General features: G+C 48.0%; 2 protein-coding genes across 5 annotated transcripts in view; both read right to left on the bottom strand.

Annotated features, from left to right (window-relative positions):
- Positions 1-9: 9 nt before the first annotated feature.
- On the bottom strand, positions 10-4858 carry DHRS13 (dehydrogenase/reductase 13). Its single transcript, XM_012740620.2, has 5 exons — positions 4596-4858; positions 4376-4494; positions 3247-3370; positions 2755-3066; positions 10-1083 (listed from the first exon to the last, which is right to left on the bottom strand). Exons 1-5 carry the CDS (start codon positions 4720-4722, stop codon positions 632-634), a joined length of 1134 nt encoding a protein of 377 aa, XP_012596074.1. The 5' UTR covers positions 4723-4858; the 3' UTR covers positions 10-631.
- A 2239-nt stretch (positions 4859-7097) lies between these two features.
- PHF12 (PHD finger protein 12) overlaps positions 7098-27494 on the bottom strand; it is a 44777-nt gene continuing 24380 nt past the window's right edge. For all 4 annotated transcript variants that reach the window (XM_012740720.3, XM_075994305.1, XM_075994307.1 and 1 more), the window contains 12 exons: positions 24926-25319; positions 23150-23270; positions 21479-21611; positions 19593-19757; positions 15408-15566; positions 14023-14818; positions 12699-12824; positions 11313-11456; positions 10263-10361; positions 9385-9467; positions 8689-8827; positions 7098-8357 (listed from right to left, as the gene is read on the bottom strand). In XM_012740720.3, coding sequence (XP_012596174.2) covers positions 8023-8357; positions 8689-8827; positions 9385-9467; positions 10263-10361; positions 11313-11456; positions 12699-12824; positions 14023-14818; positions 15408-15566; positions 19593-19757; positions 21479-21611; positions 23150-23270; positions 24926-25319 — 2694 coding nt within the window. In that variant the 3' untranslated portion in view covers positions 7098-8022. The remainder of the gene's footprint in view (positions 8358-8688; positions 8828-9384; positions 9468-10262; positions 10362-11312; positions 11457-12698; positions 12825-14022; positions 14819-15407; positions 15567-19592; positions 19758-21478; positions 21612-23149; positions 23271-24925; positions 25320-27494) is intronic.

The raw sequence follows: 27494 nt of genomic DNA, 5'->3' as shown, positions 1-27494 counted from the left end.
CGCAGCCTCGGCAGTCAACGCGCTTTATTACTAGGGGCTCCAGATCGCGGGGTCCGCCTCACCCCCACGGGGCGCCTCGATAACAACCGCCTATCTCTGACTCACTGCCCACCTCCCAGCCGTCAGTCGGCCCTGGCCTCAGACCCCCGGGTTCCAATCCCAGTCTCCGCTCCTAAGGTCTGTGAGACCTTGGGCGAGTCCCTTACCTCTGGAGCCTAATCCCGCCTCTGTCAAACAGGGGTAATTTAACTACCTAGCTAGATGGTTGCAAAGGGCTCCGTTCGGTAATTCTCAATGTTGGCAGTGCATCAGGCAAATTTCCAGGCCCTGCTCCCGAGCTGATCAGAATCACCGAGGGTGGGGCCTGGAAATCCGAAATTCAAATTCCTGAGAAGCACAGTGCCTGGCACCTTAGCGTCCACCCCTCCATCTGGGCTTGCTGTCATTCTCGGGAAGAAATAATCACCCATGATTCCTTCAACCAGGAAAAGAACTGTCCAGGACACAACTTGGGGCCCCAGAAAGTAACCATAGAGGTAAAAATTGCAAACCCCTCAGTGCTCAGGGCATGGCACACAGCTAGGGTTTTCAAGGGCCACCAAGTGCCATGAATAACATCCTGGCCTGGGGCTTAGGAGACTTGGGTCTCAGGCTCAGCTTTGATTCGAATTCGGCGTATCACCTTAGACAAATCTGGTGAGCTCTGAGGGCTGAGGTCGGGTTCAGAAACTGTGCGCTCCTCAGGGTGGGGGGTGCTCAGTGAGGGTGGGACCCCTGGGTCCTCAGGCTGGGGGTCTTCATTGGGTTCGGCATCCTCCTCAGGCCCAAGCCCTGCTAGCCTCCTGCTGGCCTCCCACAGGCGCTGGGCTGCCCGGTCATCTCGAGCAGCTGGGGGCACCTCCTCCACACGGCAGTTGGCAAAGTATCTCCCACTGAGGGGCTCGATGCCCTCCTGCAGAGCACAGTACAAGGGTGTCTGCGCACCCCCTCTCGGCGCCCGGAGTATCAGCCAAGCCAGCGGGCGCAAAAGTGGGCGCAGCCATCCAGGAAGATGGCGCAGGAACAGCTCCGAGTTCACAGGCCCTGTGGGCACGAAGAAAGAAAGGAGTTGGAAAGGATGGTGGGCGAGGGCCCAGAGTTTGAGCAACCAGAAGGGAGCAGAGTTAGAAGGGATGTGGGGGACAGAATCCAGGTCCAGGGAAACCAGGATAGTATTTCCTAGGCATTCAGGGCTCCCACAAGGTGACTTCACTCATTTTCTCCATGAAGCCTCCTCTCTGCATCCGAACTGCTTGTACATCCCCATCTTCCAGATTTTGGTCATGCTGTTTCCTGCCTGAAACAATTCACTAGTCTCTTTCCATCTTTTCTTCTAGCTTGATTCCTGTTCCTTTGTTTAACCAGCATTTATTAAGCACCTATGATATACCAGCCACTGTTCTTGGACATTAGGGATATGGAGTGTATTAAGGCTTTTTTTTTTTTTTTGAGACAGAGTCTCGCTTTGTTGCCCAGGCTAGAGTGAGTGCCGTGGCGTCAGCCTAACTCACAGCAACCTCAAACTCCTGGGCTCAAGCGATCCTATTGCCTCAGCCTCCCCAGTAGCAGGGACTACAGGTATGTGCCACCATGCCCATCTAATTTTTGTATATATATTTTTAGTTGGTCAATTAATTTCTTTCTATTTTTAGTAGAGACGGGGTTTCGCTCAGGCTGGTTTCGAACTCCTGACCTCAAGTAATCCGCCTGCCTCAGCCTCCCAGAGTGCTAGGATTACATGTGTGACCCACCACGCCTGGCCATAATAAAGGCTTAATAAAGGTTAGTTTGTGATTATTATTGTCACTATTATAATTACTAATGAGCCTTAGGCAACGACTCTCTAATATGCAGTATGGTACTATCAGTAGAGCAAATCTTATTATTCTGGTGTAACCTATTCCCTAAAGGCAAAGAGGAGTCTATTCATCAATTATCACACTCAGAGTAAAAGCTAAAATGCTTACAGTGAACCTCCAAACCCTGTGAGACCCAGCCCATCTCTATGACCTAATTTCTTGCCACTCTCCCCCCGTCACTCAATTCCAGTCATGCTAGCTCTTTCTCAAGCACACCAGGAACTTCTGCCTCAGGGCCTTTGCACTTGGCTGTTCTCTCTCTGGATGTCTCCCCAGTAAGCCATGTATCTTTCAGGCCTCTGTTCAAATGCCACCCTTACAGATATGTCTTCCTTGACTGCCACTGATAAAATAGTACCTCCTGGCATTCCAAAGCCCCTTACCCTGTTTCATCTTTCCTCATAGCACTTTATCACCACTGTCATTGTATATATTTGTTTATTGGCTGTCTCTCCCTCCCCTAAACTAGAATGCAAACTCTATGACAATAGGACTTTGTTCTGATATGTAGTAGGTACTCAGTAAATGCTTCTTGGATGAATGAATAATTATTAGCTATTATCATCATCATAATATTATAGTCAATTCAGTATGTATAGATGGCTCCTGGGGGTGAGAATGTGGGTCTTGTTCATTGCCATACCCCACCCAGAGGTCAGCACCCCAGCTTGTGGTGTGAGAGGAAGAACCTAGACAAGGAGAACCTGGTTCCATGATCAGCAAGGAACAGGTCTCTGCTTGGACCATGCTCCCTTCCTGTTCTGAGACTCTGTGACTCAATGAGAGGCTGGGGGAGCTCAGGATGGGGCAGGGGTGGGAGAGGGGGATCAAGAGCAGCCAGAGAACGAGGCCTCACCTGGATGGGCTGCATAACAGGTGACGCCAGTGCCCTCAAGCTGGGTGGCAAGCTCCCGGGCAAACAGCACGTTGGCCAGCTTACTGTCAGCGTACGCCCGCAGCTCCTGCCGCCAGCCCACGACGGGGCGGTCTAGGCGTTTGAAGTCGAGGCGCCCACGCCGGTGGGCAGCTGAGGAGACCACCACCACACGGCTAGGGGCACAAGTCTTCAGGCGGGGCAACAGCAGATGGGTCAGCAGGAAGGGACCGATGTGGTTCACCCGAAGCAGCAGGTTAAAGGCCTCTCGGGTCCGGCCACAGGAACTGATCCCTGGGGCAGGGGCTAGGTGTGAGCAGATCCTCCGGAAGGAGCCCTGCGGCCTCCCCATCTGTGAGATGGGAGTAGGGGGCATCTTTCCCATGAGTCCATTGGCCCCTGACAGGGCCCGGCTGGAGGGGGCAGCTGCCCCTGGCCACCCGCCACCCCCCTGCAGGGCCTGCTGCCCCTCACCGGCGTTGTGGATGAGGATGTCCAACCGTGGCTCAGAGCTCAGGAAGGCAGCAGCAAAGGCCTGCACCGAGGCCAGACTGGCCAAGTCCAAGGCCATGAAGATGACCTCATTGTTCCCACTCTCCTGTGGAGCGGCAAGGGCTGGGCTTGTCACCAGGCACCTCCCTCCTCTTCCCTCTCCCCAGGCAGTAAATTGTGAGAGTCCATCTCCGACTATTACTAAAATCTGGCCCTGTGCATTAGAGCGTAGTGGATAAGTGTATGGCTTCAAATCCTGACTTTGGCTCTTACTGGAGGGTGACCTTGAGCAACATACATAATCTCTCTGGGCCTCAGTTCTCTCACTGTAGAATGGGAATAATAGCAATAGTACCTATCTCATAGAGCAGCTGTGAGGATTGAATGAGTTAGTAGATGTAAAATGCGTGCAGTCAGCACCGTGCAGGTACTTGCTATTATTATCGATATCATCCCCTCTCGCCTTTATCACTTACCGGAAAATCTGTAACAACTTCTCATTGGTCTCCTTTCACCCACCCCTCCCTCTCCAGTTCAGGCATCACACAGCCACAAAGGAATTGTTCCAAAAGGCCACTCTAACAGTCCAGAGCCTATTCTAACAGTAAGGACCCTTTTCTGATCTCTGCTGCCAGTCCTATAAAGTCCAAGCTTCTCAGTAGGATCTGTAAGGGCCTGCAGAACCCAGTCCTGGCTCTAAGCCTCCAGCCCTTCATTTTGCCCCTCCTCCTCCTCCTTTGTGCTCCAGCCTCATTAAACCTTTTTCTCAGCTTCTCAAATCAGTCTACCTCTCTTGCCTCAGGGCTTTCGCATATGCTGTTCCCTCTGCTGTTCCTTTCCCCACCGGTTCTTCATAAACTTAATTCCTCTTAGTCCTAATCATTTTAAAACAGCAATTACTTCCTTAGTTCGGGACGCCCCCTTCCCAGCTTGGTTCTGGCGCACCCTTGCCTGTGTGACCGGAGCACTCCGTGCACCCCCTCTTCTGTACTTAACCAGCCGAGCCGCACTCTCTCCTCTGGAACTGGATCTCCCTGAACCGCCTTGCTCGCCCCTCTGAGTCGCGGTGAGTCCTCAGCTCACCCTCCCAGCCGCCCCCGCCCTCCCTCACCTGGCGGATGTCGAAGGCGGCCGCCTCCCCGCGCTCCCGGCTGCGACAGGCCAGCACCACGCGCGCTCCCCGGCGCGCCAGCTCCAGCGCCGTCATCTTCCCGATGCCGCTGTTGGCGCCTGCGGGCGGCGGGCGGGAGCGGAGCTGAGCTGAGCCGGGCGGGCCGCTGCCCCCGCCGCCCCCGCCCCCCGGCTCCCACCGCCCGCCCAACCGCACTCACCCGTGACCACGGCCGTGCGGCCCCGCAGGTTGCTGATGCCGCCGCACGGCGGGGCCTTCACCAGGTTGTAGTAGACGAGCACGTAGGCGCCCAGCAGCAACCCCACGCCCAGCAGCAGCGCCTCCATGCCGGCTGCGCCTCGCGGCTCCCGCCCAGGCCCCGCGCCGCCCTGGATCGCCGCCCAGCGGCTGCCGATCGGCGCCGCACAGGCCTGGAAGGGCGCCGGGCGCGCGCGGCCTCCGGAAGGCGGGGGCGGGCAGGAGGCAGGGCAGGGGTGTGTGTGCGTGCGGGTGCGTGTGGGCCCGGCGAGCGCCGCCTAGGCCAGCGTCTGCGTCCTGTGGGCGCGTCCCTGTGTGGACACCTTTGAGGCTCGTGTGCCATCTGGACCCTGGGAGCGCCCCCTACATGTGGGCCTGTGGGAACTCCTAGGTGTGTGCGCGCCCTCGGGCACTCTTGAGAGTGCCGCTAAGCATGTGCCTGTATTTGCAACGTGTGTGTGTGTGTGTGTGTGAATGACCTCGAAGTGTGCATGTGCCAGGGGATCACCCTCCGTCTGTGTGCGTGCCTCTGGATCTTTTGTGTGTGCGCCCCTGTAGGTGTTTGTGCACATTAGCGCCGAGCCCCCACAGGGGTGTGTGTGCTTGAATGAACAGCTCCGTGTGCTTACTCTAGGTGTATGTAGTACAGTCCCTCCCTTCTGGAGACGTGATACTCTTGTGTCTGAGACAATCCACTCCTAGATGCTTTTCTCTAAATGAACAAATCCTTCAATTCCTTTTTTTTTTTTTTTTGAGACAGAGTCTCACTTTGTTGCCCCAGGCTAGAGTGAGTGCCGTGGCGTCAGCCTAGCTCACAGCAACCTCAAACTCCTGGGCTCAAGCAATCCTGCTGCCTCAGCCTCCCGAGTAGCTGGGACTACAGGCATGCGCCACCATGCCCGGCTAATTTTTTCTATATATTTTTAGTTGGCCAATTAATTTCTATTTTTAGTAGAGATGGGTCTCGCTCTTGCTCAGGCTGGTTTCGAACTCCTGACCTTGAGCGATCTGCCCGCCTCAGCCTCCCAGAGTGCTAGGATTACAGCTTCAATTCCTTATCCTCACATCCAGCCCTCAGCTTCTAGGATTCTTCCCTGTTCTCTCCAATACAGGCCAGAGAGGTGACACAGTGTTCAAGGTGGCACTAGCAGTCAAGGGCTTTCAGGATTCACTCATGCCTTCTCTATGTCTCACTCCATTTCTGAAAGGAAGCAGGAAGAGACAGAATAAAATCTGTTATTGCTCTTCAGGAGGGAATTTGTGGACTGGTTCTCACAGGGGGCAGAAAATGTAAAGGGTAAAGAGATTCCATCACTTTGCCTGAAACCCCACTACTTGTGAGGCCAAGGCAGGAGGATCGCTTGAGGTCACGATTTCAAGACCAGCCTGGGCAATGAAGTGAGACACCATCTCTACATAAAATTTAAAGAATTAGCAGGAGTGTACCTATGGTCCTAGGTACTCAGGATACTCACTTGGGCCCAGGAGTTTGAGTTTACAGTGAGCTGTGAATGATAGGAGCACTGCATTCTAGCATGGTGACAAAGTGAGACCCTGTTTCAGAAGAAAAAAATAAAAAGCTCCATCACTTAACGTACTCCAAGGAAGAAGTGGGAATAGGGAGGCGTGGGCTAAGGGCATTCCTGGCCAGGTGACTCAGGACCTTGCCTGAGAAATTCAGTACAATTTGGCACCTGAGGCGTGCATAGCTGTGTGGTTACCTTGGAGATGCTGAGCAGAATATATAAAAGTTTCTGCCCTTAGGGAGTTCAAGCAGCCTACCAGGGCAAGGGGAGCAGAGTAGAGACAAAACTAGATGGATAGATGGAAGTCTCAGATCCCAGAGGAAGTTTGCTTTTAGCTGCACTGTGGATTCAGGATTTAACTGTAGATGTCGTGGGATGAGGCTGGGGGTGGAATATTCGTTCTCTATCCTTGAGGCAAAATTTTGATACGTGAACAGGTGCATTGCTGGAATAGCTCTGGGGTACACACAGAGGTGCCCTCTAAGGAACACTGTCCTCAGGAAAACTTCCAGGGGAGTTCCTAAGGTTTGGAAGGAGGAAAGGATGGAGTTTGGTTTAATGAGGCCCCTTAGGCTTTACAATTGAGGTGATGCAGTAGACTCATCAGCGAAGGAGGAACAGCAGTTGTAGAGAAGTTGTGACTGTGAGTCACATAGCTAGAAGTGGCAAAAGGATGGGTCTAGACTGGATTCTGCTCTATTATTCAGAGATCTCTAACAAACCACCCCTCCCCAGCAGATGCGCCCCTGCCCTGACAGTGTCTTCTACCCACCCTGGGCTTGCTTTTCTCCAACACCCCACCTCTCTTCCCAAACTTCCCCTGGGGACTATCTGGGAATGAAACCTACTCAGCGGGTCCCCCACATGTTGAACCCAGACCTAAGGGAGGGTCCCCTCTAAGGGTGATGACAGGTAGGACAGACAAGCAGAAAACATAATTTGAAGTATTTTTGTTTTTTTATATACAGAATACAGGAAAGCTTCTGTAAAGTCTAAAACATTACAATTACTATGTACATTGGTACTAGTTGTGGGGGTGGGAAGAGAGGAGGGAGCCAGGGGCAGGAGGAAGAGGAGAGAAGTGGCAAGAGAACAAAAAAAGGAGACAAAACAGGTTTACGACAAAAACATTTTTGCTACAATAGACAATTTGAGAAAACGCTCTACCACATGTAGTACTGTACACGGTTTTTAAAAACATTGAAAAAATGTCATCACTAGATGTATTTACACAAAATCCAAATACACTTTTCCTTATTTGAAATAAAATAAATGGACAGCCAGAAAAAGAATTCATTTCTCATTTGTCCATAATACACAGTAGCTACCTGTAGTGCAACCGCTGCAGAAAGGGAAAATAACTCAAGGGTGGGAACCATGGAAGAAGGGTGGGTAGCGATCTTTATATTAAATAAAACAATGATATTGTATAGATTTTGCTGTATGAAAACTGTATTTTTTCTTTTAATATAAAACTATTGTCACTGCCACAAAATAGAACAAGTTTCTGATTATTTTACAACGGCGGGCGAGGGGGAGGGAGCAGGAGGTGGGTGGGGAAGGGTTTTGTGTTGGAGAAAGAGTCCAGACCACAGGTCTTCCCCTCCCTGCCCACGCTGTTCCTCAGCTCGGGTCTGCCGCTTTCCCATGAAATGTCGAGTACAAATATATGTGCAAATGCCCCCTAGAACTTGAGAAAAGAAAAAAGATTTTTAAAAAAGTCAAAAGGGTTTCTTCATTTCATGCAAAGATTGTAGTTGAAGGGTTTCTGGTATAGAAAACACCGGGCTTGGTTTGTGTACATTTTTGCATTGCAGGAGTCTTGGGTGGGTATGCAGGCCAGTGGCGGGGTGGCCGCCAGCCCTAGGGAACAGAGTTGGAGCGCAGCACAGGGCCCTGATGGGGCTTGAGAGAGAGCTTCTCGGCCAAGACCCCATCCTGCAGCAGGCTGGCATCGCCTTTGGGCTGTTTGGTCGCAAACTCAGTGATGCTGAAGACAAACTGCAGGCAGCCCAGCTTGATGTAGCTGCCATGGTGCAGCAAGGCCGTGCCCTCCCAGCCGGCCCCACTGCCCCCAATCAAGCTCGAGCTGCTGGCTTTGCAGTTGCAGGGTCTCCGCTGGGGCCCCTGGGCCTGGGAACTCATCATGGCTGCCTCCTCACTTGGCTCTTCATCCTGTTTCTGGTGCCGGTGGCGCCCTGGGAAAAAGGGGGATGGTCACAGGAGAGGAACAATGAGCAGCCAACCCATCTGGGCTGTTCGCCAGGGTTGGGCCCCTGCATTTCCCCGTTCCAAGTGCTGCATGACTAGGGGTGAGGGACACTCAGAAAGGGTTGGTGGCATCTGAAGTCCCCACACAGGCGTGTGCACATATGCGGGTGCTCAGCATTTGCTTCTCTGTGGCCTTCCCTGGGCCCAGGAGCAAGGAGAGCCTAGCCAACGGGACTGGGGAGGCAAGAGACAGCAGGTCATCGGCAGCAAGTGATGGGGGCCTCTGCTTTGTGGCCACAGGCCTCTGCTCCAACTTACTGATGACACTCTGCACTTTGGCAACAATACTGCTTGGGGGGGTTGGCGGGGTCTTCTCAGAGAAGTCACATGAATACAGCACATTGTCCACCGTTGTCCCGTGCTCACTGTAGTTTAACAGCTCATAATGTTTGGTATTCTGAGGAGGAGGAGGGGAGATAAGATGTGTGGTCTGCTGTGTGGGGCCTGGGGCTAAGGGGAGAGAGGACACATGGAGAAGGCTGTGCTGCTCTACCTAAGGAACTCTCACTTTCTTCCCTGGTCATGGCCCAGCCCCACGCTTTCAGAACACGCTGGAGAGTCGCCTCCTGGGGTAACCCTTGCTCTCCAGTGCCCTACACCCCCTGATTTCCCACTGCTCCTTCACTCTGCTCCTCAGAACTGGTTCCTGTTGACATGACGCTCACTGGCCTGTGATGATGATGAAACTCATAGGAACATACCCACAGGGGTGGGCTTTCCCTGCTGTGCCTATGACTAACAGGGGAAATGGCAGCCCTGCTCTTGGGAAGCAGGTAGCCCCGGTAGGATGCCCTTGGCACCAAGACTCTTCTCCTCCAGGAATGACAGGGAAGGAAGAAAAAGAGAGGACCCTCAACCCTTCCCCCACCCCCCTCAGCACTGAACAAAAACCCAGTGCCCGGGATAGGCCTCAGGTTGGGAAAGCTCCCTCCCACTCCATCTCCACCCCCTCACCTCATCGTAGAATATGCAGGCGTGTTTCCCAGACACGTAGTTACAGTGACCATAGTTTGTAAGGCACACGTCCATGTCAGCTCCTGCAAGGTGGCAGGAGTAGAGGGAAAGGAGGGCAGAGAACAGATTGTAAGGTGTATGTGTTGGGGAGGGGAGGGGAGAGGGAGTGAGTTAACTGCAGGATGGGTGCTAGTATAGACCTCAAGGGGTGGGTAGCTTGGGGCCCTCTCCTTGTATTCTGAACAGAAATTGATGCCTTTTCCAACCCCTTGCTAAAGAACAGCTGTCCCTGATAGCTGATGTGCTTTAGAACATGTGGTGACTACCTAGAGGGGCAAGACTGAACCACTAAAGAGGATGGGGTATTTCCATGAGAATATAACATGGGGGTATAGGGCCTATATAAGTTATATCATCAGAAAGAAAGAGACATTGGTAGGCTAAGGGCTGATCTGTCTGTCTCAGTGCCAGATATAGGGCTATCTGTCTCTAGGACTGTTGGGGGGCAGGGCAGAGAACCCACAGGTACCTAATTGAAGGTTGGGTATGTGTGAGCCCATCACTTTTTCAAAGACCTCCAGGGACAAGGCATTTGCCCTCTCCTTCAGGTTTTTCCCTGCAGTACTTAAAATGCCTCCCTAAGCAGTGGTCAGAGCAGACTTTCATCTCTGTGGATGCCACACTGAGCACAAAGCAAAAGCAGCTGAGCCAGGGAGGATAAGTGACTGATCATCTCCAGTCTTAGTCTCTCCCATCTGGGTAAAACCAGCCAACCCTGGAAAAGGCTTCCCTCATCCCTTCTAGCGTCTGTGGGTAAGGGTGCTGATCTGTAGGGCTGAACAGCTGCAGTGCCTCTCCCCGCTTCCTGGCTGGCTCACCTGTCCCGATGTAGAGGGTTCGATAGCACATGTTCACAGCTCCTCCCAACCCTAAGAGGGGGTAGAACACAGCTCGGGCCTGTACCTCCTTTCTTTGCACTACAAGACAAACATAGGAATAGGATCATTCAGAAACTCAGATCCTGTGACGCAAACATAAACCAACAAAATCTGGACCTCTGGCTCATGGCCTGGAGAAAAATCCCACTGGATGACTCATCTTTCCAAACTCACATCTGACAATGAGCTGCTTCAGAGTGAGGCTTTCTCTCCCCACCCACAGCATTGCCAACATGGGGCGGAGAGCACTATTTTTGAAGATGGTCATAGAATTCAGAAATGATCATACTTTAAGCTCCTGGGCTGCTGGTTGGCTTATCAGGAATATTTCAGCTGATACTGTACTATAGGGGAAACATGGAAAAACAGAAGGCATGGACCAGTGTTTCTCAAACTTTAATGTGCACATGAATCCCCTATGATCCTGTTAAAATGCAGATTCAAATTTAGTAGGTCTGAGGTGGGGCTTGAACTTGCCATTTCTAACGTGCTCTTGGGGACTGCTGATGCTGCTGGTGTGGGGACCACGCTTTGAAGCGTTAAGGCTCTTAACAGCTAATGCTCAGAGATATCTGAAGCAGAGTTAACCACCTGGGGAAAATTTACAGGAGGCTGGCCCAGTGTTATTCTATTTCTCACCTTGAACTTTAAAAGTTCCCCCTTGGGAAACCCTACTAATTTAAATATTTGAAAGCAACTGAGCAGAAAGCATATCACATGTACCCAAAGACACTGGTAGCTGCTGTGCTGTATCTCAAAATAGAGTTGCATGAAAGAGTTACAACAGATTCCGAGTCTAATCAGAAAGCTGTAGCTGTCATCTTGTTCTTGCTCTCCAAGGAAAAAACCATGATGATTTAGTAAGCCCATTAAAGGCACACAAGGAGATTTGAGATACTGAAACAGCTCAGATTCTCCAAGGAGGCAAGGCGGCCGTTTGCACACAAAGGGGACATCTGATGGTGTGGTGGCAGGTGTGTGCATGCGCACCTTCGGTGTGGTGCCCTCCGGAAGCCAGTGGATGTGTCCCGACACTGCCTGGTGAAGCTTGGACCCGGGAGGGGAAAAGTTGATGTATTCTCTGCAAGGCCAGAAACTTGATCAGCTTCTCGTCCAGCATATTTATCTCGATTTCTATTAATCAAAGAGAAAGATTAAAAAGCAGCTGAGGTGGAAATGGAATGTAGAAGTAGGTAAGGGTCACAGAGTAAATAGTTCAACACTTCTATAATAAAATTCAGCCAAGTGATTTTTTTTTTTTTTTTGGAGACAGAGTCTCACTTTGTTGCCTAGGCTAGAGTGAGTGCCGTGGTGTCAGCCTAGCTCACAGCAACCTCAAACTCCTGGGATCAAGCAATCCTGCTGCCTCAGCCTCCCGAGTAGCTGGGACTACAGGCATGTGCCATCATGCCCAACTAATTTTTTCTATATATATTAGTTGGCCAATTAATTTTTTTCTATTTATAGTAGAGATAGGGTCTTACTCTTGTTCAGGCTGGTTTTGAACTCCTGACCTCGAGCAATTTGCCCGCCTCGGCCTCCCAGAGTACTAGGATTACAGGCGTGAGCCACTGTGCCTGGCCCAAGTGATTTTTGTTCAAACAGCACTGAGCACAGAGTGGTACAAGGATCTGGAGTTGGGCATCTCACTCAACTTCTGCAGTGAGAAGAGGCTCAATGCAGTCTGTTGGGTAGAGTGATTTTAAAGTGGTCTTAGGAAGGCAGAGCGAAATAAACCACTTGCCTGTCTGTGGGGGAGAGCCTGGATGTCTGATATTGAGACTTGGGTATTTTCTACCCACCCTCTGTTTACAGAGATCAAGACCTGTCCCTGTTCTCATTGACTTTGGGGATTTCCCACACAAGGCCCTTCCTTTGGAGCAAGGCTCCTGGTTTTATTCTATAAGTCTAGGTGATCTACCTGAAATGAGTTTGTTCTTTTCTCACTGGTTCCCCATCCCTTCTCCCTAGCCCTTCAGATCAGGTAACCCTTCTCTCCCTTTTTTGTTTTTCTTAAGAGACAGGGTCTTACTTTGTTGCCCAGGCTGGAGTACAGTGGCACCATCATAGCTCACTGTAGTCTCAGGGGGTATCAAGTGATCCTCCCACCTCAGTAGGAGTATCTCCCAAGTAGCTGAGACTACTGGTGTGCACTATTACACCTGGCTAATTTTTTAAAAATTTTTCTGTAGAGACAGGGTCTTGCTATGATTCCCAGGCTGGTCTCCAACTCTTGGCTTCCCAAAGTGCTGGAATTACAGGAGTGAGTCACCACACTCAGCCATCTTCTCCCCCTTTTTGAAATGAGCTGAATGCTGTACAGAATAGCACCTTCACCATAGCAAGTGGTGGAACAGCAGGTGCTCACTCACTCACCTCCATTGACATCCATAAATGCTCGAAGTGAGTTGGTGAGGTCCACCATGGCAGTAGAGTTGGCTGGGAAAGAGGGTACGGTTAAAGCGCTTCCTATGGATAACGTGCCGGGGCTGACCTTGCCATCTGGGGACGGAGCAGGAAGACTGTTACTTACGTCGCCTGAGGGAAACCCACCGGTCCAATCCCCCATTGCTGAGACAGGTCTGGATTTCGGACCCAAGGTGATGTTCCCTTCTCGATTCTCAACCCATAGGCTCTGGAACTCCTAGAGCTAAAAACGTGTGGTGAGGAAGGGCAGATGGAACGACAAAGCACGCAAGTCTCCAGAACACTGAGAACCACTGGAATTCACTACTCTGGGGAAAGTGGTGGGGCAGCTTCATTCTCTGGGCCATGACCACCTCCCTGCTACCTCTACCCTTAACTAAGTGGTGCCTGCCCCTACAATTCCTGCCTACTGAAACACAGCTCACAGCGTGCAAAATCTATCCACGCTGGTATTAAGAGATAAACAGAGAGAGGAAAATAGCCTGAGGGTAGGACCATCCTGGGACCATGGGCCCCCATGCAGAGAAATCAGTCACCTGGTTACTGAGACTCCCAGCTGACTAGGAGGCCAGCTTCAGTTCAGACGGGAGAGACCACAGGGGGCGGTTCCAGCAGCATCTGAAACCTGGTTCAGATGCTGGGGTCAGCAACCTCGACGTCCTGAGTGCTGACTGGGGACAGCTAAGAGAACAGGTCCGTGCTAGGCCAAGTATAGACTTAATGGATTGCCCTTTGGCATGTGGCCTAAGGGTAAGCTTCTGAAAGGCAGTGCTGCTTTCTGTCCCTGCTTCCCTGACATGGAAGTCTGTCAAATGAGCTGGCTCTGAAAGTCTGCTCGTGGATCTAGTCTCTTATATGAATCATGAGATACTGAGACCATTACCCAGAACCTCCGGCTGACACAGTGGTTCCAGAGAGCAAGCTGCCTTCTTCTAAGGTGATGGAACAGGCAGAAGACTAGGCCTAGAAGGTGTGGGAAGGAGACAGGAGACCCAGGCTGTAGTTCCAATCCTGCCACTGACTCAGTAGTGGAAATCACCTTAAGGAAATCACTCCAGCTTTCAGAGCCTAAGCAGTCCCATCTATAAAAATGGGGACAAGTTAATATGTGCTTCCTCTTCCATTACAAAAACAGGGCAAACACAAAACAATACAGATATCAAAGTCCTCTGAAGCATTCATGGGGATATAAGTGTTTTTGAAATCTTAAGTCTTATTTGCCAGGAAGAGCATAAAATTATTCTATGCCACCCCAAGTCTGAGCAGCACTCACCTGATGATGGCGCTGGTGAGCAGAATCGTTGATTGGCTCCTGTGGCCAAGATACTGTCTCCTGCTGCGTGAGGGGGAGTGAGCACCCGGGTGGCATTTGGGGGTGAGCCCAATGGCCTTGAATCTGTCAACGGAGGTCCTATCTGTGATTGGACAGTCTTTCTTTGCAAAGTGCTGGTGTTCTCGATGCTGGCACAAGAGCTGGGAATGGAAGGGGGCAGGCTTGGGACAGGAACTAAACTCCTCTGGGGGCAAGAGCTGGGGCCAGTGGCATTCTCAGTCTTCACAATGATGCCGACCGTGTGGTTCTGAAGGCCCCCAGCCGCTGGTGGCGTGAGGGGCTGGGGCCAGCCTTGCCGGTGTGAGAGGCCTGGTAGGGGTGTGTTGGTGCCTGGAAGTCGCCGGGGGTCCGTGGAATCAGTGGGGCTGCTGTAGAGGTGTGGGCCATTGACTTTCACCTCTGTGTTCACTGGCCCGTTGGCAGTCCCACAAGGGGCTTTCTTGGATTTTTCCGCACAAGAACTGCAGCTGATGTCCTCTAGGGCTGGGGGTTGGTGGGGTGGAGAGCAGCTCAGGGAATTCTGGGTGCTAATCCCTGAGGGGCAGGACAAGGGGTAGTGGGAAGGTGGTGGTGCCTTGTCAGCTGTTTGCAGGGAGGTGGTGATTGAGCTGTCAGTCACAATAACAGGCTTAATATCAGCCTTCTCTGTCTGTTCAGAGTCCCAATGCGAAGGCATCTGCTTAGCAGATAAATGTTTCAATATGCTGCACTGGAGCGCAACAACACTACAGAGCCACTGCAACGGAAGGAGAGGAGAGGAGAGGAGGGTGAGAGGCCTGGGAGGCGCTGGTCCTTCCTGCCACAGCGGCCAGGGCTACAGCAGAGCTGACGAGCAGTTTCCGAGGTCCCATCAAGAATGCCCAGGAAGGATGTGCTCGACTCCTGACAGGATTCCATTTCCATTCCCACGGGGTACGCTCGGCAGACAACACCCCGTCAGCAGAGCCTGGGGTTCACGCTTTGGCCCTGCCACGAAGGCTCACCTTACGACCGATACTCAGCAAGTACCCGAGCACCTGCAGTGTGTCCAGCACTATCGCCTGAACTCTCTACAGGTCAACTCAACTCCTTCTACAGCACAGATCAGCCTGTCTCACAGTGTACTGGGGGACTGATGGAGAAGCAGACCGGTTGACTCTGTAGTTCTCTCTTACTTGCCTTTGGGATCTGAGCCAGAGGTTCCCTCTGGAATACTCAACTCTTCCAGGGTACAGTGAGGGTGGGTAGGGATGGGGATGGGAATGACACTGAGGCTGTTTGCAGTAACAACCGTCATGAGATGGAAGGAAGATTAGATTGGGAATCCCAGCCCTGCCTTCACTCACCTCTTGTTGCTCTGCTTGGGTGGCTAAGTGCTCAGAGTTCAAAAGGTGCGTCTGTGATTCCTCAGGGATCCCATTGCAGATCAGCTCCCCGTCCCGAATGGCCGCGGGTGCAATGAGAGGGGGTGGAAACTGGTACTGAGATTTTATAGCATCGGGAACCTGTTCAGAATAGACAGAAGGAGGAAGGAGAGGGAGATAGTGCCAACGTGTCCAGCTGATTCTGCTCTGACACGCTGTTCTGTCTGTGGTGCTGCTGATGCCCAAGGAACCATCCACTCCGAGGTCCACTGAGGACAAGAGGCTCAGTGCACTGCAACTGCTCTTTGTGCCCCATCTCTTTGACTCTGAAATGTGCACACTGGGCTGACAAGGCACAGCAATGGAAACAGCATGTAGGGCCTCCACTTTTCTTCATCAAGGTCTAAGGCTTGCAGAACCCAGAAACCTTTGCATGCTGTCTTCTGCTTTGGCCTGAAAGGTGTAGGAGTGACACTGGACAGGTCTTCAGAATGGTACTCTAGGTTCTTATTGCTTGGCGTCAAGTTTGGGAGGTGGGTGAGCAGAAACCGAGAGGTAAGAACATTTGTGGTAGATGTGCTCAGCATGAAGTTTGGCTTATGATAAGCACTCAATCAATGTTAGTTTTCTTTACCCACTCATTCATGACTCAGGAAATGACTGAAGACCTTTTTGTTGCACAAAGACAGAAGACACACTCTGAATCACACCATGTAAGAATGAAAAGGCCACACAAGCAGAGAGTCATTCATACATTCAACCAACATTTATTGACCACTTCCTGTGTCTGCATACTGTTTCAAGTCCTAGAGATCCAGAGATGAATAAAACTTAAGCCCTGCCCTCAAGGAGCTCACAGTCTAGTAGGGAGATAAACACAGAAACATTACAATACAATGTAATGGGTCCCAGAATAGAGGCATGTCTAAGGTGCTATAAAAAACATAAACACAAAGAAGAATAGTTAGCCAGGTGCGGTGGCTCACGCCTGTAATCCTAGCTCTCTGGGAGGCTGAGGCGGGCGGATTGCTTGAGGTCAGGAGTTCAAAACCAGCCTGAGCAAGAGTGAGACCCCATCTCTACTATAAATAGAAAGAAATTAATTGGCCAACTAATATATATAGAAAAAATTAGCCAGGCGTGGTGGCGCATGCCTGTAGTCCCAGCTACTCGGGAGGCTGAGGCAGGAGGATTGTTTGAGCCCAGGAGTTTGAGGTTGCTGTGAGCTAGGGTGACACCACGGCACTCACTCTAGCCTGGGCAATAAAGTGAGACTCTGTCTCAAAAAAAAAAAAAAAAAAAAAAGAATAGTTATTTTAGTTTGGGGGATAGGAGTTGGGGACTACGGAAGATTTTACAAGAAGTCAGTATGTGAGCTGAGACTTAGAAGTTGAGAAGGAACTTCCAAATCAGAAAAAGGGGAAATAACGGTTGAGGGTACAGCATGTATGGCACAGAGATGTGAAAGCCCATGGTGGATTTGGAAAGCATCCAGAGAACCAAGATTTTGGTGACCAAGTCCTTAGGGAGGATAAGGGAAGAGGAAGTGAAAACAGCTACCAGAATTTTGGTTTGAGGGACAGGGTAGAGATTGCTGTCATTCACTGAAATAAGAAATATAGCAGGAAGAGCACATCAGGAGGGGCAGAAGATGCTGGGCTTAAGTAGGTTGAGACTGAGGTGCCTGTGGGTTGGGCAGAAAGATGTAAGTCTGAATATGAGGAGGAAGACAAGGAATGTTGAGTTGAGAGTCATTGCCACAATGGTGTTAGCTGGTGCCATGGGCTTTTTGACATCACCTAGGAATGGGTGGAGGAGGAATGGTGCAGTCTAGGGCTGCTCCTTGGGGAAGAGTGAAGAAGAACTTTCAACAAAGTTCTAGCCAACACGGTGGCTTACACCTATAATCCTACTTAGGGAGCAGAGGAGGGAATATTGCAGTGCCCTGGAGTTGGAGACCTGCCTGAACAAGAGCAAGACCCCATCTCTACTAAAAATAGAAAAATTATTATTTTTTTATTATTATTTTTTGAGACAGAGTCTCACTCTGTTGCCCTGGCTAGAGTGCCGTGGCATCAGCTGAGCTCACAGCAACCTGAAACTCCTGGGCTCAAGCAATTCTTCTGCCTCAGCCTCACGAGTAGCTGGGACTACAGGCATGTGCCACCATGCTTGGCTAATTTTTTCTATATATTTTTAGTCGGCCAATTAATTTCTATTTTTAGTAGAGACGGGATCTCGCTCTTGCTTAGGCTGGTTCAAACTCCTCACCTTGAGCGATCTGCCCTCCTCGGCCTCCCAGAGTGCTAGGATTACAGGCATGAGCCACTGCGCCCGGCCTAAAAATAGAAAAATTAGCTCGGTGTCATGGTGCACACCTATAGTCCCAGCTACTCGGGAGGCTGAGGCAGGAGGATTGCTTGAGCCCAGGAGTTTGACATTGCAGTAAGCTATGATGACACCATTGCACTCTACCTGAGGCAACGAAATGAGACTCTGTCTCCAAAAAAAAAAAAAAAAGAAAAAGAAAGAGTTCTCAGCAGATTATGCCTGCGTTGCTATAATTAAGGAAAAAGGCCAATGTTCCAGGAGAGAGTTGGAGTTCTTTGTCAATGTCCTACAGTGCTACTGTCCTCACTTCACTCTCAAACAGTCTAAGCACAAGATGCTTTGCAGGCCGGGCGCAGTGGATCACGCCTGTAATCCTAACAGTCTGAGAGGCTGAGGCGGGAGGATCGCTCAAGGTCAGGAGTTCGAAACCAGCCTGAGCGAGACCCCGTCTCTACTAAAAATAGAAAGAATATATATATACAAAAAATTAGAAAGAAATTAATATATATATACAAAAAATTAGCCAGGCATGGTGGCGCATGCCTGTAGTCCCAGCTACTCGGGAGGCTGAGGCAGTAGGATCACTTGAGCCCAGGAGACTGAGGTTGCTGTGAGCTAGGCTGACGCCACAGCACTCACTCTAGCCTGGGCAACAAAGTGAGACTCTGTCTTGGGGAAAAAAAAAAACCAAAAAAAAAAAAACCGATGCTTTGCAGGTGACTCAATCGTGTAGATTTTCCTCAATAGGGAAACATTTAAAAAATATGAGGGGTACCATACAATGACAGGATTTTATTCAGGTGGCCTGGTCTGCTCACTTCAGCAGCCAGGATCTCTCCTAAATCTATACAATGAAGTACACAGCCTGCATTACTTTTAGATCCATTTAACTGAGGTATGAGGCACGGCACCTTTAATATCCCCTAACCCCTACTGAAAACACTTGAATTTAATTTTAGAAAACTTGCTTTTCCATTGAAGTACAAATATTTGCCCAGTTAAGAGTTTGCTATACAATTTCCAACAGTTAGCATCTTGCTAGTACTGACACCCACTAGAGGTGATGGTAGTGGTGTGATTGATTTTAAAATGCAGCTGCCACCAAGTGGCCATGTTCGAGAATTGCTGGCTTCTCTGGGCACATAGGACTGTCCATAGGATCATTTCAAATGAGAAAAATCAAGTTCATTTATGGGTATATAGTGTTGGGCCTCCAGGTTAACTGAATGAGGAGACTGAATAGTTTAAGAAACATCCTCAACACTACAAAATGCTTTTCAATAAAGAAAATTTTTCTGTCAATCTCTGTAAACACATTTTAGCAAATGTCAAATGCATATAAATGTTAGATATCATTACAGCAATGCTACAATTTGTGGAGTATAGGTGATATATTAACAGCAGCCTGGAAAATAGATTTAACTTTCCTTTAGACATTTTCTCTTTAAGTTCCTGAGCTGGGAATAGCTCTTCACTTTCTACATGGCGCTCTCTCACCAGATAGCTCAGGACAGAGGCCATCTAACAAGAACAGACAGGATGAGTATCAGGTGTGAGGGCAGTAACAACAGAGCACATGTAGGTTTGGTAGGATGAGCTAAAGGGTGCTCATCCTTTGGAGAACTATAGACTTGCAGACTTCAAGGCTTTGGCTCTCATAATCCTGACCACCATCCTCAAGTATTAAAATGTAAGGTCACGTTCATTACCTGCTGAGAAGCCACAAACAAATCTCTGGGGCTCCCGTCTCCCCATCTGTAAAATTGGGACAATGATCCCCTATCCCATGAAGGCAATCAAAGACCACCATCTTGCCTGCACTAGGCTGTGACTCACCTTCAAGCTTCTTCTTTTGACTGACTGGAGCACACGGCGGTTAGGAGGGTGCTTCTTGTGGATTCGGTTCAGGAAGTCCACTTTGATGACGTGCTGCGAAATGGTGTCCTGGAAACGATCAAACACCTGGCACCGATTGCTCAGTGTCATATTCTTCTGGTTCAGCTAGGGACAAAGCAGACACATCCCTGTAGTGAGACTCGGAAGGTGCTCCCCTCCTAGTTAACCCCATTATGGGTTTAAAAACTAGAAGCTTTTGGTCAAATGGGTTCCTTCCATCAGGGGCCAGGATGTCAGCACTCCTGTCAGAGGGCAAGGCAACATGAATGAGACTGCCTGCTCAGCTCTGCCCAATCCAGTGGAGAACTAGTGTGTTCCTGTTCCCTAGAGAGGCTTGAAGGCAAGAAATAGGGAATTAGCAAGGAGGTGCCCTTCCAAATTCAGCCTCTGACAGTCTTCTGCTGCACGTCAGAGAAGCCTTTGTCAGGGTACCCTAACAGCAGCACAGGTTTCAGAGGAGATGCAGGCCTTGGCCCTCAATAGACTCAGACTCCCTTCTCAAGAAGGGTCTCTCTCTTATAGGAAGTAGGATTGTGTTCTACATAGGAGCTTGGCTGACAACTGGGTCAGCACCAGAATCCTGTGTGCCCTGCCATATTCCTACTCCAGGTACCAGGAAGCATTAGTGAACCCTCTCCATATCATATTCTTCTTCTATGGGAGAGGGAAAACCTTGGACTGCTCTTAGAGGCTGGAAGAAGGGAAGAAAGAAGAGTTTCTGTGATAATATAAACAAACTATGCCATTTATCCTCTTCTACATCTGGTTCTCCAAACTTTAATTGAAAAGAAAGGACTGGTTGTGGCAATTTCCTAATTAGTAAATTAGGCAAAACCTTTAAGTGGGTAATAAAAAATTAACCAACTAATTATTTCTCATCTGCTGGAAAGCTGCCCTTTAAGATACATATTTGGGTAAACTGCTTATGGTCATATTTTTCCTGGTTTAGCAGGAAGCAAAACATGACACACACACTAAGGCTCAGAGAGAAGCTTCCTCCTAGATAAATCGGAGTGGCATGAGTCAAAAGAATACAAAGTAACTCTTCTCTTCTGTGTCTAAGTCTTTAACTGAGGTTTCCTTCAGTGTAAAGGCAGGAGAACACTGCCATGTTGAAGGCCAATAGTTATTCCATGGTTATCATCATTTGATAGAGAGTATCTTAAGCAGTAACCTTTTTAATTTGGAAAGGCTGCTCTTACAATGGAGCTCCCCCTCCTGAAGCCCTCGATCTTGTGAATGACTGCTGTCTAAAATGAGACATCCTAAACCTAAACTCTTTTGGAGATAGGAAATGACAGCTCTGTTCTAGTCTCTGGAAAATGTACCAAGACTTCTGGGAGACAAAGTAATAGGATCTTCATACTATTCATTCAACAACTTACTTATTGAACTCTTGTTATTAATATATGCCATCATAAGTAGGTTGTAAAGGATTGAACAACAGAAAGGAAATAACCTCATGTGGTGCCTGGGACACACATTCCATCCAGACAGCCAACCATTAAGGTTGGATCTAATATATTCTCCTTTTAGGACTGTACATCAACTGCTTAATTCACTGTGGGAGAAATTACTCACAAACAGCTAAGCACTAGTGAGTTAAGTCTGTCTATGTAACCAAAACAAGGCATTGTGGGAAAAGGCAAAAAGGACAGCTGAGGTATGTCTAAATGATGAGAACTGAGTATGATGCTCTACAAAAACCAGCATCTGTGAGATGATAGTGAACTCTGGCACAAAGCTGACTTTGGTGTGCTTTCTACTGAATCAGTGCATACCCTAGCTGTGTCTGTAGAGGAGCGACTGGACACTGCTGTGCTTACCACCACATGTTCGATGTGATTCGGACACATCCATCTGCCCAGGGGCATGGCAGTGAGCGGCGGCTCAAGGCAGTCCATGTGAAACAGGAGGGGGCAATAGTCACACTGTATGAGAGGGGCCACGCGGCAACTCCTGCAGAAAAGAGATATAGGCCATTTCTGTGACAAGATAACTCTGCAGTGTGGAACAGCCTCCCCTCCTTAATCCTAACAACATTCTCTCATGCCTTCCTCCTCCAGTGATTCAGTTATATTCATGGTAAGGATGAACTTGAGGGCTCCTGTTAGGCTCTCTATTATTCTCTCTTCTAAGAATAATGTGTCTTGTGGGGAAGTGAATGTTTATTTGCAGTATAGCTAAAGTGGCTGTCAGAGCAGGAATGATCAATGCTCAATACCCACTGGGGGAAGACAGCCAACTCTGCTCTGATCTTTCTACTCCTTAAAAGAGAGCACTATCATTTTTATAAAAATCACTAGCAACCTTTCTAGAGTCTTAACTATAGCAAAAAAAGATTTCTCTTTTGCATGAAATATTTGGCAGAACTGACAACTAGAGAGAAGTGTGCTGGGGAAATGATTTTGCATGTATTCATAGAAGCAGGGCTCAAGGGAGAGGGACTAAGCAAATGCCAATTATCATTTGTAACTACAATGCTCCTTGGGTCCCTGAGATGCACTGGAGCCACAGTTTGTCCTGGCTCAGAGTTCTACTGCTCTACTATCTAGTTCCCAACAGCTTTTGCTGATAGTTATTCTCTCTTGCTATCCTGCTCTGACTATAATACAGTCCTTCTAACTCACCCAAGCCAACAAGTCCAGCTTCAGTAATTGAAGCAGCTGGTTCCTGTCACTGAAGAGATCCTATTTGAAGGAAACCAGTGTCTCAGTAAAGGCACAACTGCAGCAGCCTAGGGGCTTTTGGAAGTCACCCAGTCTGATGCACACTAACTACTAAGAATACTTATACTACTTTTTTTTTTCCTAAAGAGATGAAGTCTTGCTCTGTCACCCAGGCTGGTCTCAAACTTCTGGCCTCAAGTGATCCTCCCACTTTGGCCTCCCAAAGTGCTGGGATGACAAGCATGAACCACCATGCACAGCCTTATACTACTTTTAAACTCATCTTTAGTGATTTAACAATGCTTTGTGCCCTTTCCAGGGACTAGCAACCTTTCTAGACTCTTAACTACAGTACAGCAAAAAAAGATTTCTCTTCTGCATGAAGCACTTGGCAGAACTGACAACTAGAGAGAAGTGTGCTGGGGAAATGATTTTGCATGTATTCATGGAAGCAGAGTTTAAGGGAGGGGGCCTAAGCAAATGCCAATTATAATTTATAACTACAAATTATATGTAGTTACATGCTACATATGTCCCCTGCTGGCCAGAATTTTTCCTACCAGCTAGTCTAAATATCTCATGCTTCAGTTTAAGTCTAACTCTTCTCGGTCTAGCCTCTATCAACACAGTTAATGACACTGCTGTGCTGTGATTCTTCAGGGAACATACTCAAAGCTCTGGTCAATCCATTAATCAGTCTCTGTGCACTGATACCATTAGAATATAGGTTGTCCACATTCAACGTACATGGTTTGGAAGAGGGGATGAAAGAGACAAGGCATCATTTGCTGAATATGAGGAAGAGTCTCTTGATATGAAAGAAAATACCTGTTACACGTGAAGCAGACTTTGACCGGTAAGGGAACGAGACCATTGTGATCTAACTCATGCTGTGTCTTCTTTACATTTTTCCCTGTGGTTTCCTCTTTTCGTCTTCTTTTGCTAGAACCTAGAAAAGAAATTGGTGGTGCTGAGCTACCCCTGGCTTCAGAGTTCCTAGCCTGCAATATGGAGACATTAAATGAAAATATAACAGGTGCTAAGCATGTACCATGACCTACACATGGATCTTCTCAAGACCATGGGGCTGGTTTCAAGTGAAAAAAAGAATGAGAAGGGAGTAAAAAGGAGATAGAGACATAAGTCAGAACCACGATCAAAAGTCACTTGCTTAGTAGCAGAAATATATCTAACTGTTTTGCAAACATAAAGTGGTCAGAAACGTAGGTTAGACACTGGCCAAACTAAGAAATATAAATGCCTAAGTTAATAGTCAACAAGGATTATTCTGTGGGGGTGGCTGAGGAAGAGACTACACTTTCATCATGTTTTTACAGAAATCAGAAAAGTTTTGATTCTATAGGCATCCTTCTGAAATCTACCAATTTTGCTTTCTCTGGGAAGAAAAAGAAAAACTTCTCTAGAGGCTTTGTAGTATCAAGTTGAAGGCAAGACTTGATTTATTTATTTATTTATTTTGAGACAGAGTCTTGCTTTATTGCCCAGGCTAGAGTGAGTGCCATGGTGTCAGCCTAGCTCACAGTAATCTCAAACTCCTGGGCTCAAGCAATCTTCCTGCCTCAGCCTCCTGAGTAGCTGGGACTACAGGCATGCGCCACCATGCCCGGCTAATTTTTTCTATACATATTAATTGGCCAATTAATTTCTTTCTGTTTTTAGTAGAGACGGGGTCTCGCTCTTGCTCAGGCTGGTTTTGAACTCCTGACCTTGAGCAATCCGCCCGCCTTGGCCTCCCAGAGTGCTAGGATTATAGGCGTGAGCCACCGTGCCTGGCCAAGACTTGATTTAAAAAAAAAAAACAGTGGAGGACAATTTGGTAATATATATCAAAACTATAAATGTATAGTTTTGACTGAGCAATTATAATATCAGAAATTTATCCAATAGATATACATCTATACATGTGTATAATGATGTTATTTACAAAGTTATTCATTGAAGCACTACCTGTAGTAACAAAAGATTAAGAACAACCTAAATGGCCACCAACAGAAAACTGGTTAAACAAATTATGACATATCTATACAATAGACTATTACATAATCATTAAAAAAGTAAGGAAATTCTATATTAATATGAAAAGACTTTTACAGCATACTGTGAAGTGAAAAAAGCAAGATGTAGAATGGTATACCTGGTTTGTTATTTAAGGAGAAAATAATGAGCATATATCCATATTTGCTTTTATATGCAAGAGGAAATTTGAGAAGAATAAACAAGAACCAACCAGAGGTTATCTGTGATGGGCAGGAAGGTAGAAACTAGGCAAATGGTAGAGAGGGGTGGAGGGAAAATTTTTAATTATCAGTTTTTATGTTTTTGATTTTTAAACCATCTACTCAAAAAGAAAAAAAAACATACTGGGAAGAGGTGGAAAAGGAGTTTAGAGACTCACAAAATGGAAAATTGAATAAGCACTATAGTGGTTAAGACCTTCAAAGATCTTTCCAGCAGAACTAGGAACAGGAACCTAAGACAGCGGCTACAAAGACTTACCATGCAGGGAGTACTGCTCTTTTGCTGGACAATAATCCTTTGGGAAAGCTGGGGTAGGGGAGGGAGTAGGATGATGGTTTGGCTAACCTGGTAGTGCAGTGGTACAAGTCAGTTCATTGGGCAACTGAAATTGGGTGGGGTTCCGCTCCATAGCAGCAGCAATCAGCAGCTCAAAGGGCCGCCTCAGCTGGGGCTGCACATAGTCAGGCTCCACTGCTACTGGCTCCTCATCCACGTCAATGATGTCCTCATCAACGTCGTTCTGCTCAGAGGTGGGGGTCTCTGTGCTGGCATTGGATGTGGGTGTGCCAGGCCGGCTGGCTCTCCTTTCCAGAATCCGAGCATGGGCAATGGCCTTGAGTTCAGCTTTGCTAGCTGATCTATCCAGCAAGTCAGTGTCACTGCTGGGGGATGTAGTCCGTTTGCCAGATTTGTCCACCAGTCCATTGACATGACCCAGCTCCTTTTTCTGCTCTCGTTTCTGTGCAAATGAACAGGTGGGCCCATCATGAAAAGTACCACAAAAAAGAAAGAGATGGGTGCTACAAAGTCCTGATAGACCACTAACCAAAATTATGAAAGTGCTTTACATGTAACAGAATCATCCACCTGGAGACTTGGAACACTGGTCTGTTAAACTTGACACAACTATAACTGAACTAATTTAAAGCTGATAAAACTATTACAGCAGGCAATCACCAAAAAGCATGGAAAGTCAGCAACAATTATACATCGTTAACCCTAACTCTTCATATAACACACATCTATAAGGTACAGGGCAAATGGCTAAAATGTTAACACAGTGAGAATAAATTTAGTGAGACTAAGTGAGAACAGTAAGAATAACAGTGAAAATCAGTGAGACCACTGCAGTTTATCTTGAAGCATCCTGACCTTCTGAATGGTTTTAAAAATTTTGGTCAAAATAAAGAAAGTCTGCAAAAGCAAAGGTAGTAAAAACAGGCAAGTAGAGTGTCCAGTTCAGGGAGGTTGGATGCTGGCACGGAGAGTAACTATGCTACAAAGTGGAAAGGTAGTATGAGAAGGGGAGCAACCCAGTAATCATGGTGTCCAAGGAGGATGGTTTTCAATGTTTTACTTTTAACTAGAACTCTGAAAATGACACTTCTTAGAAGGTAGGGAAGTAGAAAAAGACTAAGTGTACCCAGTATCCAGACAAGTATCAGTAGAACTGGATGTCTGATAATGTATTTTCCTCTAAACTTCCAAATAGAGCAGTCAAATGAAGGTTTAACACTGGTCTCCGGTTAGGGATTCTGGGATCTTGTCCCAGTTCTGCCACTGATTCCCTCTGACCTTGGGTGACTCATGCTGGTGAGCAGGAATTTCTCCATCTATAAAGTGAGACTAATAAAACCTTTCTCCTCCTCCTCTTAGGGATACAGTGGAAGTAAAGAGGGTCATATATATGGAGGATCATATATATGGTGGTAAAGAAGGTCATAAGGAGATGGCTCTGCACTGGAGGAAGACCTAGATTCCACCAGGAATCATGATAGGATCTGAACATCAGGGATTGGTGAGGCTCAGAGGATGTATCATTTCAATTCACTTCAGTGAACAGGAGGCCAAAAGGGAGTAGTGGTGGTGGAAAAGGCAGATTTGGCACTGGCAGGCAAAGAGGTCCATGTGAAAGCAGGTCAGAGCAGCATCTCAGGAGAAGCACCCTGTGTTAGAACAGGGCATACTATAATCTCTCAGCAAACAGCTCTGCTTCTAGAAAATTGTTGAAGTAACAGAGCTTTGTCAATTTCCTTGAATCCTTGGGAAAGTTAATCTATACTTCTGAGCTCAGTTTCTTCTTTTCCAAAATGGAGATCTACTATTGGCACCCTGCAATGGATGTATGGATTAAATGGGATAACAAGAAAAACATCTGGCACATGATGGAAACTAACATAATGTTAGTTCCTTTTCTCTATCCTTGTTATCCAGCTTCACTTCTTCTCCCTCAGCTCTTCCTAACCCTTTTGAGTCCAGCTTCTTTGAGTGGCAAGTTTCTAAAAGGCCTCCTGGCTGGCAGGTGCCAATACAGGCCCTGCTGTAACCTAATTGGGGATGCACAGAAAAGGATCCTAGAAGGTGGACAGGCTGCATAGCCTGGCATATGGGGTTTAGGAGAAATCGAGCTTCAGCTGTGGTTAGGTGATTGACTTGGCTTTGGCTTGCTTTTTAATAGGAACTCTTGTGCACGTATTTGAAAAATAATGTCTGCCTAACTGTTTACCTTCTTCTTAAAGGCTGAAAACTGTTACACACATAAACCACAATCTCTGAATCATGCCCTCATCCTGTTTCTGCAACTAAGGAAGTCACCATTCACTGTGACATCATGTTCAGGGGTGAGGAAAACAGAGGTGATGTCACAACAAAGTAAAGTTGCTCAGTGTATAATTAGTGTGAGGGGAGGGAAGGGGACAGTTTACAACTCACAGACAAATTCTAATCCATAGCCTATATATTTGAGGATTGGGTAATCATAATCTGAGTAGAAACACATCTACTTCCTTTTTTGATAAGGGAACACTTAGCTCTTGTATCCCACAAACACTCTCAAAGTAGAAAATAATGAACCATGTTCTTAAGCCAGTACTGAATTATCAAAGCTGAGGGAAGGGGAGCTAAAGAGAGATTA

Source organism: Microcebus murinus, chromosome 18 (genome assembly GCF_040939455.1).
Source record: "Microcebus murinus isolate Inina chromosome 18, M.murinus_Inina_mat1.0, whole genome shotgun sequence".
NCBI classification, from domain to species: Eukaryota; Metazoa; Chordata; class Mammalia; order Primates; family Cheirogaleidae; genus Microcebus; species Microcebus murinus.
Note: the sequence above shows the minus strand (reverse complement) of the source record. Positions and strands in the feature narration are given on the sequence as shown.